Source organism: Dipodomys ordii, unplaced genomic scaffold (genome assembly GCF_000151885.1).
Source record: "Dipodomys ordii isolate 6190 unplaced genomic scaffold, Dord_2.0 Scaffold10, whole genome shotgun sequence".
NCBI classification, from domain to species: domain Eukaryota; kingdom Metazoa; phylum Chordata; class Mammalia; order Rodentia; family Heteromyidae; genus Dipodomys; species Dipodomys ordii.
The window spans coordinates 22815644-22832742 of record NW_012267226.1 but is presented as its reverse complement, the minus strand read 5'-3'; the positions used below and the strand labels follow the sequence as shown (position 1 = coordinate 22832742).

The 17099-nt window shown below is 50.7% G+C and overlaps 1 protein-coding gene across 1 annotated transcript in view; it reads right to left on the bottom strand.

Moving 5' to 3' along the window:
- Positions 1 to 9530, bottom strand: part of Ubash3b (ubiquitin associated and SH3 domain containing B) — an 83177-nt gene extending 73647 nt beyond the window's left edge. The window contains exon 1 of the mRNA XM_013009512.1: positions 9428 to 9530. Coding sequence (XP_012864966.1) covers positions 9428 to 9530 — 103 coding nt within the window. The remainder of the gene's footprint in view (positions 1 to 9427) is intronic.
- Between the last annotated feature and the right edge of the window lie 7569 nt (positions 9531 to 17099).

Genomic DNA, 17099 nt, shown 5'->3' with positions numbered 1-17099 from the left:
CGCCCCTCTCTTAAAGGGACGGCGGCGTCCGGGCCCTGAGCCCGGCCCGCGCGCGCTCTGCCCCGCGCCCCAGGCCGCTCCTGGGTGACGGCACTGCCACCCGGCTCAGGCTTCCACTGCTCCTCGGTGGCGTCTAGGGCGGAGCTCCACGACCCTGGATGACATTAGTGGATCCCAAGGCCAAGCTTAATTTTATTTTATTAGCAAACAACAACAACAACAAACAACACCCCACGAAACCCGAAACCCGGGGTAGGGTTAAGGCTGGGAGGGAGCTGAGTTCCTACCCGGCACCCAGCCTGGAGAGGGAAGGGGGGAAGGAGGAGGAGGCCTCTCACCTTTGGGGAGAAGGGTGGAAGGAGGGAGGAGAAGAGAGAGAGAGAAGGATGGAGGAAGGACGGGAAGGAGGGGTGAGGAGGGAGGAGAGGGGAAAAGGAGAGAGGAAGGGAGCGCGAGGAGGAGGAAGGAGGGAGGAAGGCCTGGGGGCCTTTCTAGTCATTGGAGTGGTTTTTAGGCGGTCTGAGCATCAGGTCCACAGAAGGAAACCAAGGAAGAAGATGGGCACAGCCAAAGAAGGCTGGGCATGGCTGCGGGAACCATCAGAGAGCTCCGCCATAGTTGGGCCACACAGCTCCCTCCTCCGCCTAAGGAAGGAGGCACAAGCCAGGTACCTGTGGCTCACGCCTGTCATCCTTGCTAACTAGAAGGCTGAGATCTGAGGCTCAAGGTTCAAAGCCAGCCCAGGCAGGAAAGGCCATCCGATTCTTATCTCCAAGGGGTAGAGCACCAGCCCCTAGAGAAAAAGCTAAGGGACAGGCCCTGAGAACAATCAAGTGCCCTTTATTGTACCTCTTACTGATCGGTGGATTGATAACAGCAATAATGAAACCTACCAGTCACTGGGCTCTTTCTTTTATGTACCAGCCATCCTGTTAAGCATAATAAACGAACTGACTCATGCAATGTCACACTAGCTCACAGAGTATGCACCTTCCCCGGATCAGTTTTATAGGTTGGGAAGCAGCTCCGATGGCCCGGGACCAACCATGGAGCTTGCAAGCGAATAGCCAGAGCTTTACTCGCTGAGATGCCCTGGACCAGCAGACTGCTTCTCCCTGACAGCCTCGGCCTCATCTGTATAGACTGCCATCCCCTGGCATGGCACACCTTCGATGGTACCCGAAACCACAGCCACTAGCCTTCCCCAGAGGTACACAAAGAGGATACCAATGCCTTATAAGGCGTCCAATGTTGTGACCAGAGGAAATGATTTTCATTAATTTTCTGTCATCCCGTGGCCCCTTGTGTTCCTTCAAAAAATATCCTGGGACACTTGGAACTGGGGAGATAAGAGGGCTGGAGCAGCAGCAGCCATTGAGCATTAATGTGGAGGGCTGGAGGACCGTATCTTTATATGGAAGAAACATTAGTTCCTCTTCCAGAGCCTAGAGGATGCCCAAGAAACTGAGCGGAATGCATTTCTAGGATTCAGAGCAAAAAGACAAGAGCAGAATAGGGAAAATATACCTGGTAGACTGAGTCTCTGGAGTTAATTCAGGAAAGCATGCAGGACATGACCCAATATTCTAATTATTTCCCCCAAATGTGTAGGCTTAGAGCCAGATGATCTGGATGTAGTATTTGTGGAAGCATGTTGGCACCCACAAAGCTCTGTACACATAACTGCCCAAATTTATTGAACATCTACTATATGCCTGTATTCGTCTTTTTTTTTTTGCTTTTGTTGTTGTTAGTGTTTTGTGAATTTTGTTCTTCTTTTTGTTTTTGCTGATACTGGGGCTTTAAGTCCAGGACTTGGTCTCTCCTTTGGCTTTCTCATGTAAGACTGCTGTTTTGCCACTTGAGCCACACCTCCAGCCTGGTATTTTGCTGGCTGTTTTGGAAATAGAGTCTTACAACCTTTTCTTCCCCAGGGTTAATTTGAATCTTGATCCTTGGGTCTCAGCCCCCTGAGTCCCGAGGATTACAGGTGTGAGCTACACAAATCCAGGTACTGCCTGGATCTTTTTATTCCCTTGAATATTAGTTCTTGTTTCCTTTTAAATCCCTCATCATTCTTTCCCTATATTGTCTTTGCAATTGCAGGAGCTGTTTCTCTAGAAAGTTTGAGTTCAGCATCTCTCTCCCCCACCTTTAGGCAAACTGTGGGACAGAGAAAGCACGGAGTACAAAAGCAGTTTTAGAAAGCCTGCAGGAAAGCAGACGGAAGCCAGCAGGCTGTTTTGCCTGAGAAACTTCTGGACCTCCCAACATGGCACCCTTCAGCCCAATGCCAGTATTTAACCACCTTTGTCATGATTTCCATTGCTCTGCCCCAGGTCGCAGGGCTGGCAATTAAGATGCATTGCGCTTTTGATGGTACTGAGTGTGGAAAGCCAAGAGGAGCTTTATGAACATCTATCTGGTTGTGTTCCACAGATGGAAGAATGATTACTCATCTGGCCGGCACCTTAGAGCAGTGGGGAGGGAGGGGGGAGGCACTGGTGGAATTGACACCTGAGCCTCTATCAGCTTCCTCCCGCAGGGAAGACCAGCTGGTCCCAGCCAGTCTGAATTCTCTCCAGACCACAAAGCCTGTTGACTCAGGGCACGGGGTGTGGCTGCTTCCCTCCAGGCCACGGGTCCTAGTCACTTTCTCAGGATAGCTACCCTATAACCCCCAGGCAGCTGGGGTGGGCGTGGCTGATGACGCTGTCATTCTTTTAGTGTGTGCCCACCTTGCCTTGCGGGAGAAAAGTGCAAGCGAAGGCATTGGCAGCCAGCGCCGGAGGGGGGCTGTCTGAACAAATCCCCACCTCGCCCCACCCCTGGAGGAGACTCCAGGTCCCGGTCCTTCCTTAGGAAGGCTCTGTCCCTGATTCATCGAAGAACAATGACTGTGATATGAACTAAACGGTACTAGCTAAAATGCGGGAGCAGACTCCTTTGCCAACTTCTTTTTCCATATGCAAAGGGACACACTGAGGCAACCTAAGGGGAAGTTTATTTACTTTTTTTTTAATGCCCATTCCGGGACTTGAACTCAGGACCTCACACTCTCACTTAGCTTTGTCTGCCCAGGCTGGTGCTCTGCCACTTGAGACAAAGCTCCACTTCTGGCTTTTTGATGACTTACCGGTAATAAGATTCTTGCAGACGTTTTTGCCCTGGGTGGCTTGGAACTGAGATCTTCAGGTCTCAGCCTCCTCACTTACAGGTGTGAGCCACCAGTGCCTGGCCTAACTTCAACTTCTATGTGAAAAATTACGTATACATTTTCCTTTAGTAGAATTGAGGACCAGTGCTCTGGCCTAGCCAGTTTGCTCTAAAGTCTGACAAGGGGGGGTTTTATACATTCACTGAACCCCTAGTTACCTGTCATGGATGGAGGTAGTCAAAGCCAGCTCCCAGCTCACTGGGACCAGGGAATTTCAATCAAATACATGCGTGGAGAGGCAAACTGCCCATTGTCAAAAGTGCAGGGCAGATCCCCCCCACCCCCCACCCCCACCATGACTCTTTAGGATGGAACCTCCAGTGTCAGCCAACTTCCTCTCCTCTGGGGATGAGGCACTAAACTATTGAAAACTAAACAAGCAAAATTAATAAAGCAAGGAACAAATCGTCCTGTTTTCTCCCTTCTCTTCTTTCTTCCAAAAGACCGGGAGGCAAAGAGATGCTTGATGTCGGGAGGAATGCGATTGCATTAGTTTCCTGCAGCTGCTGTAACCAATGACCACAAATGGAGAGAGACAAAGGCTGATAGTCTGCGCTGCCCTGGATCTGCAGGCCAGAGCCCTCACCAGAGAACAGGGAAGTCAAGGCATGGGAAGGCAGTGCTTTCTCCCTCTGCAGGTCCCAGGGGAAAATCTGTCCCTTGCCTCTTCCAGCTTCTGGTGGTGACCAGCTTGCCCTGGCTTGTGGCCCCATCTCTCCACTCTTAAGATTGCACCTTGGAGTGTCTTTCTATTCTGTCTTCACTCTGTGCTGTCTATCTGGAATCTCCCTTTGTCTTTTCCTTATATGGATACTTGTGACTGCATTTAAGATCTGCTCAGATAATCCAAGATTTTTTTTTTTCTACCTAGGGACCCTTAGTCTCATTGCATCTTGTAAAATCCATTTTCCCCCCCTACCAAGTAACATTTAGAGAGTCCAGAGATTGGGGCCTGTCACCTGAGGAGAAAGGATGCAATGTTTAGCCCATTCTATTAATATTCCTTCGTTGACTTGAGGCTGTATAGACTTCAAGATCCAGGAGAAGCCAGGCGCCAGTGGCTCACACCTATAATTCTAGCTACTCTGGAGGACAAGACCTAAGGAGATCATGGTTCAAAGCCAACCCAGGCAGGAAAGTCTGTGAGACTCTTTAATTAACCACTAGAAAACCAGAAGTGGAGCTGTGGCTTAAGTGGTAGAGCGCTCGCCTTGAGCTGAAGAGCTGAGGGACAGCGCCCAGGCCCAGAGTTCCAGCCCCATGGCCTGAAAAAAACAAATCCAGGAGAAACGTGCTCAACTACCAGACTGGGGTTAAGAGGAGGAGATGGTGGCAGGGTGGGGCAGGAAGTGAGTGAGGGATTGTGCTGGCCTGTTCCTCTTTGGAAAAGGCCACTCCCCATTCATGCAGCTCCTTCTGCCCAGACCCCTTCCTTCTGGCTCCTTTTAAAGGCCAGGCCTGGCTCCATCGCTTTCCTTGCTCGTGAAACTGGGATCTTACACCCAGGCCCGAAGTCCAGGAGTCCCACAGTAGCCCCAACCGCTTGTCCCCTTATGCCAAATAAAGAAGAGACATGGTAAAGGGCAGAAAAGAAAGTTATTACCCAGCAGCCTTGGGGAGACAGCACTTGAGCACACCCTCAGCAGTCTTTGGGGGTGCAGACATCGGCCTCAGGTTAAATAGGGAGAATTGGGGGCAGGGGAGGAGAAAGGTCTGCAGAGTGCACACAGCCCCGGCTTCAGGTACGGCCTGGTGGCAGTCAGCTCAGTCTTTGTCCTGGAGGAATTCTGGGGACGTTGTTATTACTGTTACTGGAACAGATCAGGAGCAAGGCGACCTTCTAAGTCTTTGGTTGTTTCCTTTAAGATGATAAGAAGCAGACTTTGCTTGTTTGAGGCTGTGTGTCTTCCACACGAGACAGATGGATGCCTGTGAATCTGCTCTTTCTTGGAGCCCGAGGTGATTGCAGCGGTGACTACAGCAGAAATCCTCTCAGATCAAAGGCACAGATTCAAAGTCGGGGCGGGGGGCAGGGGGAGCTTTTCAGTAAATTCACAGGGCCCAGCCAGAGCAGCTTTTATGTTTTCTCTCCGCACATGGCACACGTGGAATCTAAGCCCACCCGGCCCTTGTCCCGGCGGCTAGCGCATGGAGGCAGGCCTTCCGCCGACTTCCAGGGCACCGCGAGCCTCTCCTGTAGCTGTGTCCTCTGTGGGTGAAGTTCTTGATAGCACAGGGACAGCTGGGTTCTTCTCATGCCTCCGATAGTTTAAGTCTCCCTGAAGCCAGTCCTGCGAGGTTTGCCTGAGGGGCATGCACTGGAACCGGAGCAAGGCTGGCTGGAGGCTGGTTGGGAGGGGGGGGGTGTTGGGCAGACTTAAAGCAGGAAGAGAGGTGGTGTGTGTGTGTGTGTGTGTGTGTGTGGTGTGTGTGTCTGTGTGTGTGCACGCATGCACGCGCATGCACACACATGTGTGCCTGTGCGCCTGTGCACGTGTGTGCTTGAGCAGACACGCTGACATTTTGCTGGCTAATTAGAGGTAAGAGTCTGTTGGATTTGTCTGCCCAGGCTGGCTTTGAACCTCCACCCTCAGATCTCAGTAGCTAGTTTACAGGTGTGAGCCACCAGCGCCCTGCAAGTGATTAGTTTTAAACCTCTCCGTGGAGAAGAGCGCACTGTCAGTATTTGCAATTCTGTTCCGCTCGCCTTTGTTTTCAGGGATGTCCCTTTCTTCCGGTGACGAACTCACACTCTTCCTCAGAGCCAGGCCACAGCTGGTGCTCAAGCTGACCACACGTGTTCCTCTGAGCTTATCTTGAAGCAGTGTGGGAAGCTGGGGGGCCCTTGATTGGAGGGCTGACCGGCCGCTGGGAACCGGAGCTCTGGCTGTCCCATGTTCTCTTCTTTAGGCCAAGTAACAGGCTGCTGATTGCATTTCCTGCTTCTTCAGGGCAGAGAGGAGCATTCCGATGTCGTCCTGGGCTGCACAGCACAGTCAGGCCAAGTGGCCCAGTTAGTTTCCCAGATGGACTGGCCCGCGGAGGCCAGCATTGATTAACTCAGGATATCAACCTTGCCTTTTCCTTTATCAGCCAGTCTCCTGGATGGACTTGGAACTCGATCGGGGTGGCCAGAGGACTCGGAGGGTTACCCATCGCTGAATGCACCTCAGGTGACGTACAGGAATGGCTTCACTTCACCAGACAGCTTCCCACTAGGACGTACTGTCTTCAATCATTTACAGCCCGTCGCGCCTGGACAGGTGATGGCTCGGCAGTCTTCCGCTTGCTCGCTTCCTCCTCCCGCTGGCACACTTCTGCTCACCTCCTCCCCAGGACTGGTGTATGCTCGGGTCGAGATGATCTTTGGTCAGTCTGTTCAGAAGTAAAGCAAGCCATTTGGAGCCACACATGAAGGAGGCCCACACAGTCCTCGTCTGCATCTGTTTGAAAAGCGAGCAGAGAGCATCTCTTACAGCCCCTGCCAACTGTGCCCCAGATGCAGTCCCAGTCCTTATGGGACCAAAATTGCATCCTCAGTGCATCCAAAAGCGGTCCATTCTAAGATGTTATCAATTTATTTATTTATTTAAAAGAGATACTGTGAGCCTGGGAAGGTGGCTCAGTGGTAGAGTACTTGCCTTGCATGCACGAGGCCCTGGGTTTGATTCCTCAGCACCACATAAGCAAAAAGAAAAAAGCTGGAAGTGGAGCTGTGGCTCAAGTGGTAGAGCGCTAGCCTTGAGCTGAAGAGCTGAGGGACAGCGCCCAGGCCCAGAGTTCAGCCCCCATGACTGGCAGAGAGAGAGAGAGAGAGAGAGAGAGAGAGAGAGAGAGAGAGAGAGAGAGAGAGAGAGAGAGAAAACAAAGCATTGGGCTGGGTGTGTGGCTCAAGGTTCACAGGTGTGAGCCGCTGGCTCCTGGCTAGCTCACCCTCACATTCATTTGTTCGCTCATGCATTTCTTCACTCTCATGTTAATGTGTGAGAAGAGCATGGGGGGGGCGGGACAGGCAGGGATCAGCCCCTGGTGTCACCCACCTCCTTTCCGGGATAAGGAAATCGGGAGCCTCCTGTGATGAGGTACCCAGCACCCCCACCTCTACCAGTGTGCATGAGGAGCGAACGTAGTGGCTGTCCTGAAATGCCTGGAAACTTCCAACCTCCTGGGCCCATCACAGAGGACGAAGCCAGGTGGAAGCCCCCCACAGCTGTCCCTCGCTCTTACTGAAGGGGTTAGAAGGGCTCCCAGGCTCCGGAGGGCAGGGGTGGGGCAGAGGCCTGGAGGGAGAGGCACAGGCGGGGGCAGGAGGGAGGGGGGCCTCCATAACGGCTTCCTTCGGTGCAAGGACTCTCGGTTGTGCACTGGACATGAAGCTGGAAGAGAGGAAGAGCTCTTCATCCGAGTGTGCACCCTGCCCACCGGCTTGCGAGTGCCCGCTGCCCTTCCACCCCAGCAAGCTGGCTGCACAGGTGAGGCCGGATGGGAGGTGAGGAGGGAGGCTGGAGGGAGGGAGGGAGGAGCAAAGGCTGGAGGATGGATTCCTCCCGCCCCCCCCCATTCAGCCTTTATCTCCAGCAAACCACAAGGAGGAGGAGGAGGAGGAGGAGGAAGAAGAAGAAATGATGACGAAGAGGGGGAGGAGGAGGAGGAGGAGGAGGAGGAGGAGGAGGAGGAAGAAGAATTGTTCTGTTACGTAAGTTCCAAGTGTTCTTTCCTGCATCCAGCAGCAAGGTGTGCTAGGCATTGTTCTGAACACCAAGCTTTATATGGTAGTAGCCAAAACAAACACAAGTCCTCTACCAATTTAAACACTGATGGAATATTGATTCATTTTTAAGGTCTGGCAAAGGTATTGTGGTTTTGTTTTTGGGTTTAGTGTTTTCTAGAACCACATCTTGAAGGACTTATCTAGGAGCTGCCCTGTTACTTGGGAGTCTTGACCCTGTGAGCAGGGTGCCGGTGGCTCACGCCTCCAATCCTAGCTACTCAGGAGGTTGAGATTGGGGGATCACGGTTCAAAGCCAGCCCAGGCAGGAAAGTCCATTAAGGCTCTTATCTCTAATTAACCACCAGGAAGCCAGAAGTGGAACTGCGCCGGCTCAAGTGGTAGAGCGCATATGTTCTTGTGCGCATGTGCACGTACACCACATACACCGGCACTGGAACTCGGAAGATGTGGATTCTTGCCTTCAGAACCCAAGTCCCCCGCCGGCTACATTCCGCATCCATAGCCTTTGCACTCAGCCCCACAGAGCCTGGCTCTGAAGGCCCCACACACAGCCCCAGCCACGGCTGCTTCTCCAAGCCAGAGGCTCAGACAGCCAGAAACAAGGCCGTAGCTGGAAGGCACTGCTGGTCATCCTGAACCAGGGCCAAGTTGGGTGGAACACGGCCCAGCGCCTCCCACTCTCTGCCCAGGCTGGCGGGGTTCACCGGACTCACTTCTAGTCCCTGATGTCCAGGCCTGGCTTGCAGCCCTTTGGACTCTGCCTCCTGTTTTGGGGTCAGATTACAGCCAGTAAACAACCAACCCCCATGAGGAACAAAAAGTGTTTCCGGTTTAGAAATTGGAGCCCATCTGTTTCTCATTCGACTCCCCTTCTCTGGGAAGCCTGGATTCCTTCCGCGCTCCCACCCAGGACCTCCGGCTCCTCTGGGAATGCAGTGGCCGCCGTTGGCCACCTTGGCGTGAGGGAGGGGAAAGGGAGGGGGGGCAGAAGCCCCGTTTCCACTCGCAGTGGGTGTCCTGGATGGTTTACTTGATTTTTTTTTCATGAAAATTAAGTGTCTGTACTTAATCTATAAAAAAAACAAGTCTAAATAAAAATATAAAATCGTGGCTGATTAAACACGCATTGTTTTCTTGAAGACAATAGAAGTCTGTATCTTAATTCCTTATTAACAGACTCATATAATTGTGAGCAGCAGCTTACCGGCGGCTGTGAGAACACTGGATTGAATACAGCAGCTCTACAGGGCTGTGTGGGCGTGGCGTCTCTGCCGCAGGCCTGTCTCTCCTGGGACTCAGGAGTGGGTGGCTCCCTGGAAATCATCTCTTTGTTCCTCTAGGCTGGTGTGACAGGTCCCTCTTGTGTTCATTGTTAACATTGTCCTGTTTCTGTTCCCAGAACAGGAGGACTGAATTCAGTAACTGAGTTCCTAACATACTTTAATCCTTGTCCTCCTCTTCCTGTCCATCACCACTACCATCATCATCATCACCGCCACCCTCATCATCACCACCACCATCATCATCATCACCACCACCCTCATCATCTCCACTGCCATCACTGATGATGATGATGATCATCATCATCATCATCACCATCATCATCACCACCATCATCATCATCACCGCTACCTTCATCATCACCACCACCATTATTATCATCACCACCATCATCATCACCACTGCCATCACTGATGATGATGATGATCATCATCATCATCACCACCATCATCATCACCACCATCATCAATCATCATCATCACCATCACCAGCATCACTGTTATCATTACCATCAACACCATTGTCAGAACCATCATCACCATCAGCACCACCACTATTACCATCATCACCCTGGCCATCCCCATGGTTATAGCTGATCTTCAGTACCATGGTTGCATGTGGTTAGGCTGAGTGGCCAGCAATGTGGATAGAAGTGACAGAATTCTATTCCTGTCTGTGTTCCCTTGGCCAAGTTACTTCCAGCTTTGTATATCAGTTTCCACACTGACTAAGATGAGCTTGTGAAGAATAGCATTGGGATTGTGTGTGTGTGTGTGCGTATGCTTGTGTCAGTACTGAGGCTTGAACTCTGGGCCTGGATGCTGTCCCTCAGCTCTTCAGCTTAAGGCTAGTGCTCTACCACTTGAGCCACAGCGCCACTTCTGGCTTTTTGATGGTATATTGGAGATAAGAGTATCACAAACTTTCCTGCCTGGTCTGGCTTGGAACTGCGATTCTCAGATCTCAGCCTCTTGAGTAGCTAGGATTACAAGTGTGAGTCACTGGCATCCAGCATAGGGCTTTTTAAGTATAGAACATTTTCAGATTTCCCCCATTGTGTATGATGCTGCCTATAGTCTTACGCTTCCATTCCTGATCTCCTCAGTGCTTTTCTTATGAAGGGATGTTGAATTTTGTCATAGGATTTTTCTTCATTTATTGAGATAATTATGTGAGTTTGTCTTTTATTCTGATTATATGCTCTATTATGTGTGTTGATTTGCATATATCGAACCATCCTTCCATCCCTGGATAAAAATGAGCTCAATCATGTGTGTGGTGTGTGTGTGTATTCTGGTACTGAGGCTTGAACTTGGGGCCTGGATGCTGTCTCTTAGCTTTTTTTCCCCCCTCAAGGCTTGTACTATACTATTTGAGCCATAGCTGTACTTCTGGCTTTTTGCTGGTTAATTGGAGATGAATCTCACAGACTTTCTTGCCTGGGCTTTGAACTGTAATCCTCAGATCTCAGCTTCCTGAGTAGCTACCCATCACCCAGCATCTTTTACCCACCACCCACCACCCAGCATCTTTTAAATTGTTGTTGTTGTTGATTGTGGGGCCTGAACTCTAGCTGTCCCTCAGCTCTTCAGCTCAAGGCTAGCACTCTACCACTTGAGCCACAGCACCACTTCCGGCTTTTTCTGCTTATGTGGTGCTGAGGAATGGAATCCAGGGCCTCATGCAGGGAAGGCAAGCGCTCTACCACGGAGCCTCCTTCCCAGCCCCCTTTACATTCTTTTAAGGCAGTTTTGTCCGATGCCATTTTGTTCACACCTGACTGTGTGTTACCCTCTGAGTGACCACATCTCACTCTTCGCTTCCATAGTCCCAGCCGGAGTATGCTGTCCTCAGAGCTGCACTGGACGGGCTCCTAGGGGTTGCTGAGACTGAGACTTACGTCTTGGGTTAATCGAAAGATTCCTCGAGTAGCCTAACACACCATGATGGGACGCACCTGACACCCACACAATTTAGTGGCTTCTTGTTTTGTGAGAATCGTAGTCTCTGATCAAATACATCTGCCAAACTCCAGCTCCGATGGGGCCAGGCCCCTTTCCCAAGATGCACAGAGGCACGCAGAGACCCCTGAACCGCATGCACGGGGTGTTTTTCAATTGTGTTTGGCTGTCAACACCACCTCCACCTCCGCTGGAAGTGAGTCATATGTTCTGTAGCCATCCTGTTCCACTGTATTTTGTGCGAGAGAAAATTGTTTTTTTCAAGTAAGTCCGTTTTTATCATATGTCATGAAAATATTGGTTTATGATTGTGTGTGTGTGTCACGGGGAATAGAACCCAGGGCCTGGCACGTGCTGGGCACTGCTTTGGCCCTGAGCTACAACCCAGTCCTGCACAAGCTTTTTTCTCTCTCTCTCTCTCTTTGTTTGGGTTGGTATTGAGGCTTGAACTAACGGCTGGAATGCTGTCCTCTAGCTTTTTTGCTCAACATTGGTGCCCTGCCACCTGAGCCACAGCTCCACTTCCTGCTTTTTGGTGGTTCACCCGAGGCCATGTCTCCCAGAGTTGTCTGCCTAGGCTGGCTTTGAACTGCGACCCTCAGCTCTCAGCCCCCTGAGTAGCTGGGATGACAGACATGAGCCAGCAGCACCCAGGTTGGCTTTTGTGTTCATAAAAGGCTAGATCCTCACAGCTGCCCACCTCGCAGAAGTGCAACACAGGGCTGGGCACACAGAGCGGCCGTGTGTGGCCCGTTTCTCCTGTGACCAAAGAGAGGAGAAGGAAAATTCCACTCTTTCAAATTAGGCTACGGCAGTCTGCCTCTGCCCTCCTTACTCTGCGGCTCCCTGCACCCTGTGAGCCTCCACCTGCTACCCAATTAACACCCAATTACACCCCACACCTGCACGGAAGCCAGCGCTGGGTGCTTTCCAGCTCCCTTGCTGCCTCCCTAACCCGGAGCCCAGTCTGCCACTGGGCTGCACAGGTGTTTGCCTGCAGGAAGCTTTTCGGGTTTGCTGAGCTTTTCCCGGGATGGGAAATTAATGTGGTAATTAATGCAATGTCTTTGCAGAACCATCTCTTCTGGGCAAAAATAACCCTGTGTGTATGTGGGGTGTGTGGATATGTGTGGATGTATGTGGATGTGGGGTGTGTGGATGTGTAAGCGTGTGGATGTGTGTGTGTGCATGCATGTATATGGTGTGCTCCTGGGTCTGAGCACATTAGTTCACTGGATGAGGAGGAGCAACCAGGGTGGGGAATGGAGGAAAGAGAGGCCCAGAGGTGACAATGGGAAGACGCAACCCAGCTCTGCTTCTGAGCCTGCTGCTCCCGCTTTGCTCCGAGCTGGGCAGCAAAGGGGAAGTTCAGCATCACCAGCTTTGGGAATCTCGATCCTCTCCTCCTCCATGTCGAAATTCAGGAAAGCAAGAGGCCAGGGAATTTCGCTTTTCTCCTCCGGTGGACGAGCACGCCCCTGGGGCGTGTCTCCACGCAGCTCACCTGGCGGGCACGCCTTACAGGTGTGGTGCTGGCTTTTGTGGAGCCGTGTGTGTGTCCACCACGGGGAAGTAGATCTCTGGTCCCTCCCACTGGCCTCTCCCACCCTCTCTTTCTCCCCTTCCTCCTCTTTCTTTCTCCTTCCTCCTTTTTCCACACAGTCTTCCCAGGCTGCCTTGGTATCTCAGGCTCCGGAGGAGCTGTGATTGCAGACCTGAGCTGCTGCTGTGGGGCGGAGACCACGCCCCCCCGCCCCCATTTTTTGCAGTCGTTCTCTGGTTGTCATCCAGGAGTGGGGCTAGAACTCAGCTCGCTTTGTCTGACCTGAGTGGGAAGGTCACAGCTTCTTGGTGATTCATCTAGGAATGGCTTCCAGTGCAAGTTCACCACCTGGGTTCGCATTTTCCGAGCTGCTTCTGTTCTTCCACGCTATTTACATGCAAATAAGTTTGTCCGGGCTTCCTGTTTAAGCCCGCAGAGGCTGGCTGTCCAGTGAGAGGAGATTTAGAATGCTTGCATTTTGTCAGAGGCCAAAGGATACGTTCCCAGCTGATTATCCCTGAGATTTCCTCCCACAGCCCCAACCAACCAGGACCCCACAATGGCTGCTTCTGTCCCCTCCCTGCAGGCCTGGCCCCGGGCAGCCGATGGGCTGCAGCACTTTCTTCCTCACTCACCAATAGTTTAACTATTTCATGAGCACACACGTACACAGCACCTAGGAACGGTGCTGTCCTGAGGACAGGAATGGCTTCCACCACACTTCCGCCAAGTCCCTCTGCTGATGATCCTTCTTTTCCTATCCAGCATCCATTGGCCACCCTCTTCCCTCTTAGCAAATTTAATTTGTGTTCCAGACAGACATACACCCAGGCTGGTGTCCCTGGCTCATGCCTGTAATCTGAGCTACTCCAGAGGCCGAGATGTGAGGATGGAGATTCAAAGCCAGCACAGGCAGGAAATCTGTGCAAGTCATCTAAAACTAATCACTAAAAGGCCAGAAATGGAGGTGTGACTCAAGTTGTAGAGGACCAATCACGAGTGATCAAGTGTAGGGACAGTGCCCAGGCCATGACTTCAAGCCCTGGTTTGGGCACAAAGAACAAACAAACCAAAACCCGAAGGAAGAACAACAAAGGAGACCAAGGGAGAGGGAAGGAGGTGAGCTTGTGATTCCTCATAAGCCTGTATGGAAACATCTCAGCGAAAGCCCTGTCCTGCAATCAGTACATATTAATTACAAAGCAAAAAACAGAGGCCTGGGAAGGTGGCTCAGTGGTCGAGTGCATGCCTAGCATGCACGAAGCCCTGGGTTCCATTCCTCAGTACCACATAAACAGAAAAAGCCAGAAGTGTTGCTCTGGGTCAAGTGGTAGAGTGTTAGTCTTGAGCAAAAGAAGCTCAGGGACAGTGCCCAGGCCCAGAGTTCAAACCCCAGGACTGGAAAACAAAACCAAAACCAAAACAAAAAATAACCAGAACAAAAGGATAAAACATTTGCTGGAGAATCATAGATCTGCTCAGGTTTTCTTAATAGAATTTGGGCAACATTGATTTAATAAAATGATTATAAATCTTTTGGCCAAATAATAGTGAGGTCATAGGGTAATTCTTTGGTTCTTGGTCTGTCATGATATTAACTCTCTAGAGGATATGTCTCCAGACAGACTGCCAGGATTGAGCGCTGTGAGTGGACCACTTGGTTGGGGCTGGATGCCATTGGAATTATGCAAAACAGTGGCCTCTGAGAGGGTGGAGAAGCTTACATAAAACCCTGGCCGGCTTCATTAAGCTCAGAAATAAATGGCTGTGGCCACTAGGGGGCGGTGCAGTCCCCCTGCGTCCCCTGGGGGACGCATTCTTTCTGAGCATCCTTTTAGTGTCAGCATCCATTATCCTTCCAGGACCACTCCCCGTGTCTCTGTTCCTACAGAGTCCAAACCTTTGCTGAAAATATTCATTCACGAGGGTGGGAGTGTAAGAGGAGGATCCCTAAAAGGGAAGGAAAATAAGATTTATTTCTGGGATCAGCTGGGGATTTTTGCCCAAGGCAAACAGAGAGAGAAAAAGAGAGAGCCAAAATGGGGAAAGTTACTCATGGAGCTGCTCTGCCATCTGGTGGACACGGTGCACCCTGCACCCTGCAAACTGTACTGGGAGTTTTATGATTCTAAAAGCTAAGTAAGACAGCAAGCAATCAATAAGTCAGCAAAATCTCCACAGAAATCCTGAATAGCATACCTGAATAACGTGAGCACAAGTTTGCCATTTAAAAGAATTGAGGATCAAATTCAGAAATATCATAGATGTTTTCTATCACTTACTTTTAAAGGGTAGTAACTCATACCAAGTGTGCACGCTGGTGCAGCTGGAAATCTTAGCACTGAAGAGACCCAGGCGGGTCTATTGTGAATCCCAGGCCAGCCTGGGAAACCTAATGAGACAGGAGCTGACATTTCAGAAGCTTTGAAGTGATATATATGTATATAAATATTACATGTGTATACATGTATAATATATAAATGTTTTATATTCATCTGGTACTACCCTAAGAATTGCGATTTGAGCTTCCTTGGTGTGAAACACTTCATGCAGCTATTTCAGAAATATTGAGGGGCTCTGAGATACTGCAGCAGACTTGGGGGTAAGTGGACACATTGGAAATTGTTCTTCCTCCACTTTTCTTGGTTGCACAGGAATGCAAGGGTCTCACTGTGCTGATTTCTAGGCACGTACAGTGCTCTTTGAACAAACGCCTCAAATTCCTTTTGATACCATCCATTTCAAACACTATTGAATGGGTTTTATTTTTCTATGTAACTTTTTATTTTTCTTTTTTTTCTTTTTTTCTTTTTTGTTGGTTGTGGGGCTTGAACTCTGGGCCTGGGCACTGTCCCTCGGCTCTTCAGCTCAAGGCTAGTATTCTACCACTTGAGCTACAGCACCACTTCTGGTTTTCTGGTGGTTTATTGGAGATAAGAGTTTCATGGACTTTCTTGCCCGGGCTGGCTTTAAACCCTGATCCTCAGATCTCAGCCTCCTGAGTAGCTAGGATTACAGGCGTGAGCACCAGCGCCCAGCTGTAACTTTTTCTTTTTAGCTTATTTATTTATTTTAGTGTCAGTCCTGAGGCTTGAACTCAGGGTCTCGGTGCTCTATCACTTGAGCCACAGCTCCATTTCTGGCCTTTTGGTGGCAAACCAGAGATAAGAATCTCATGAACTTTCCTGCCTGCCCTGGCTTTAAACCATGATCCTCCTATCTCGGCCTCTTGAGTAGCTTTGATTACAGGCGTGAGCTACAGGCTCCCAGATGCAAGCTTATCTCCAGCATGAGGCTGATGGTTTCCGAGCAGTCCCCTTCTCCACCTTGCTCAAGAGGAACACCAGTTTCACGATTTTGGAATCTTTGGCTACGAGTTTCTGAAAGTGATTCCACTTCCTTCAACTCAGTATTTTTACCCTATTGACAAGAATGTGTGTGTGTGTGTGTGTGTGTGTGTGTGTGTGTGTGTGTAATGGAGCCTCAAAGCTTGTCAGAATTCATGGTTCTCTTGTCTGTCAGAAGAACTGAGAGCAGTTTTCACATGCCCAACTTCAAGAAGAGAATTGTGACCCATCATCTATCACCTGTCTATCTATCTGTCTGTCTGTCTGTCTGTCATCTATCCACTACGTACCCATCTATCTGCCTGTCTATCTGCCGGCAAGGTTGCTCTCAGCCTGACTTCAAACATGATCCTCCCGCCTCGGTCCCACCAGTGCTGGGTTTTTGGATGTGCACGTTCACGCCCAGCTCATTTATGTGTAAGTAAATTACTCAGTGCGAGTGTATTTATGCTTAAAAAGGAAATAAGAGAATGGCATAGATTGCACACACAATTCTTCTCAGTAAGTCACACCCTAACTAAACGCTGGAGTCGTATTGTATTACTATGCTCATTACAAACTTTCTGTGTAATGAGTAATTATCATAGGTAATGATATATATGTATACAATGATGATTTTTTTACCCTGGTAACCGGGCAGGCTTGAACTCGGGGCCTGCCTCGTGTGCTCCGGGCCGGTGTTCTGTGACCCGGGCAGGCTTGAACTCGGGGCCTGCCTCGTGCGCTCCGGGCCGGTGTTCTGTACCTGAGCCGTGGCCCAGCCCCTCAGGTCAGCAGCATTCCTCCGTCAAAGCCCGGCTTCCCGCCTGCCTGGCTCCTGTGGAGCTCATGTCGGGGCTGGGTGCTGGGTGCTGAGTGCAACCTAAATAGCTCCTTTTAGAGGGTGGGGACGGCCAAGTGTGTTCAACGGGTTCTGGAGCTGGGTGACTGGCGCGATGGGAGCCGGATGTGTGGATTCCAGGCTGATTGCTGGTTCCCTTGCCCCTCCGCTGCCCTTCCCCTGCCCTCCCCCCTGCCC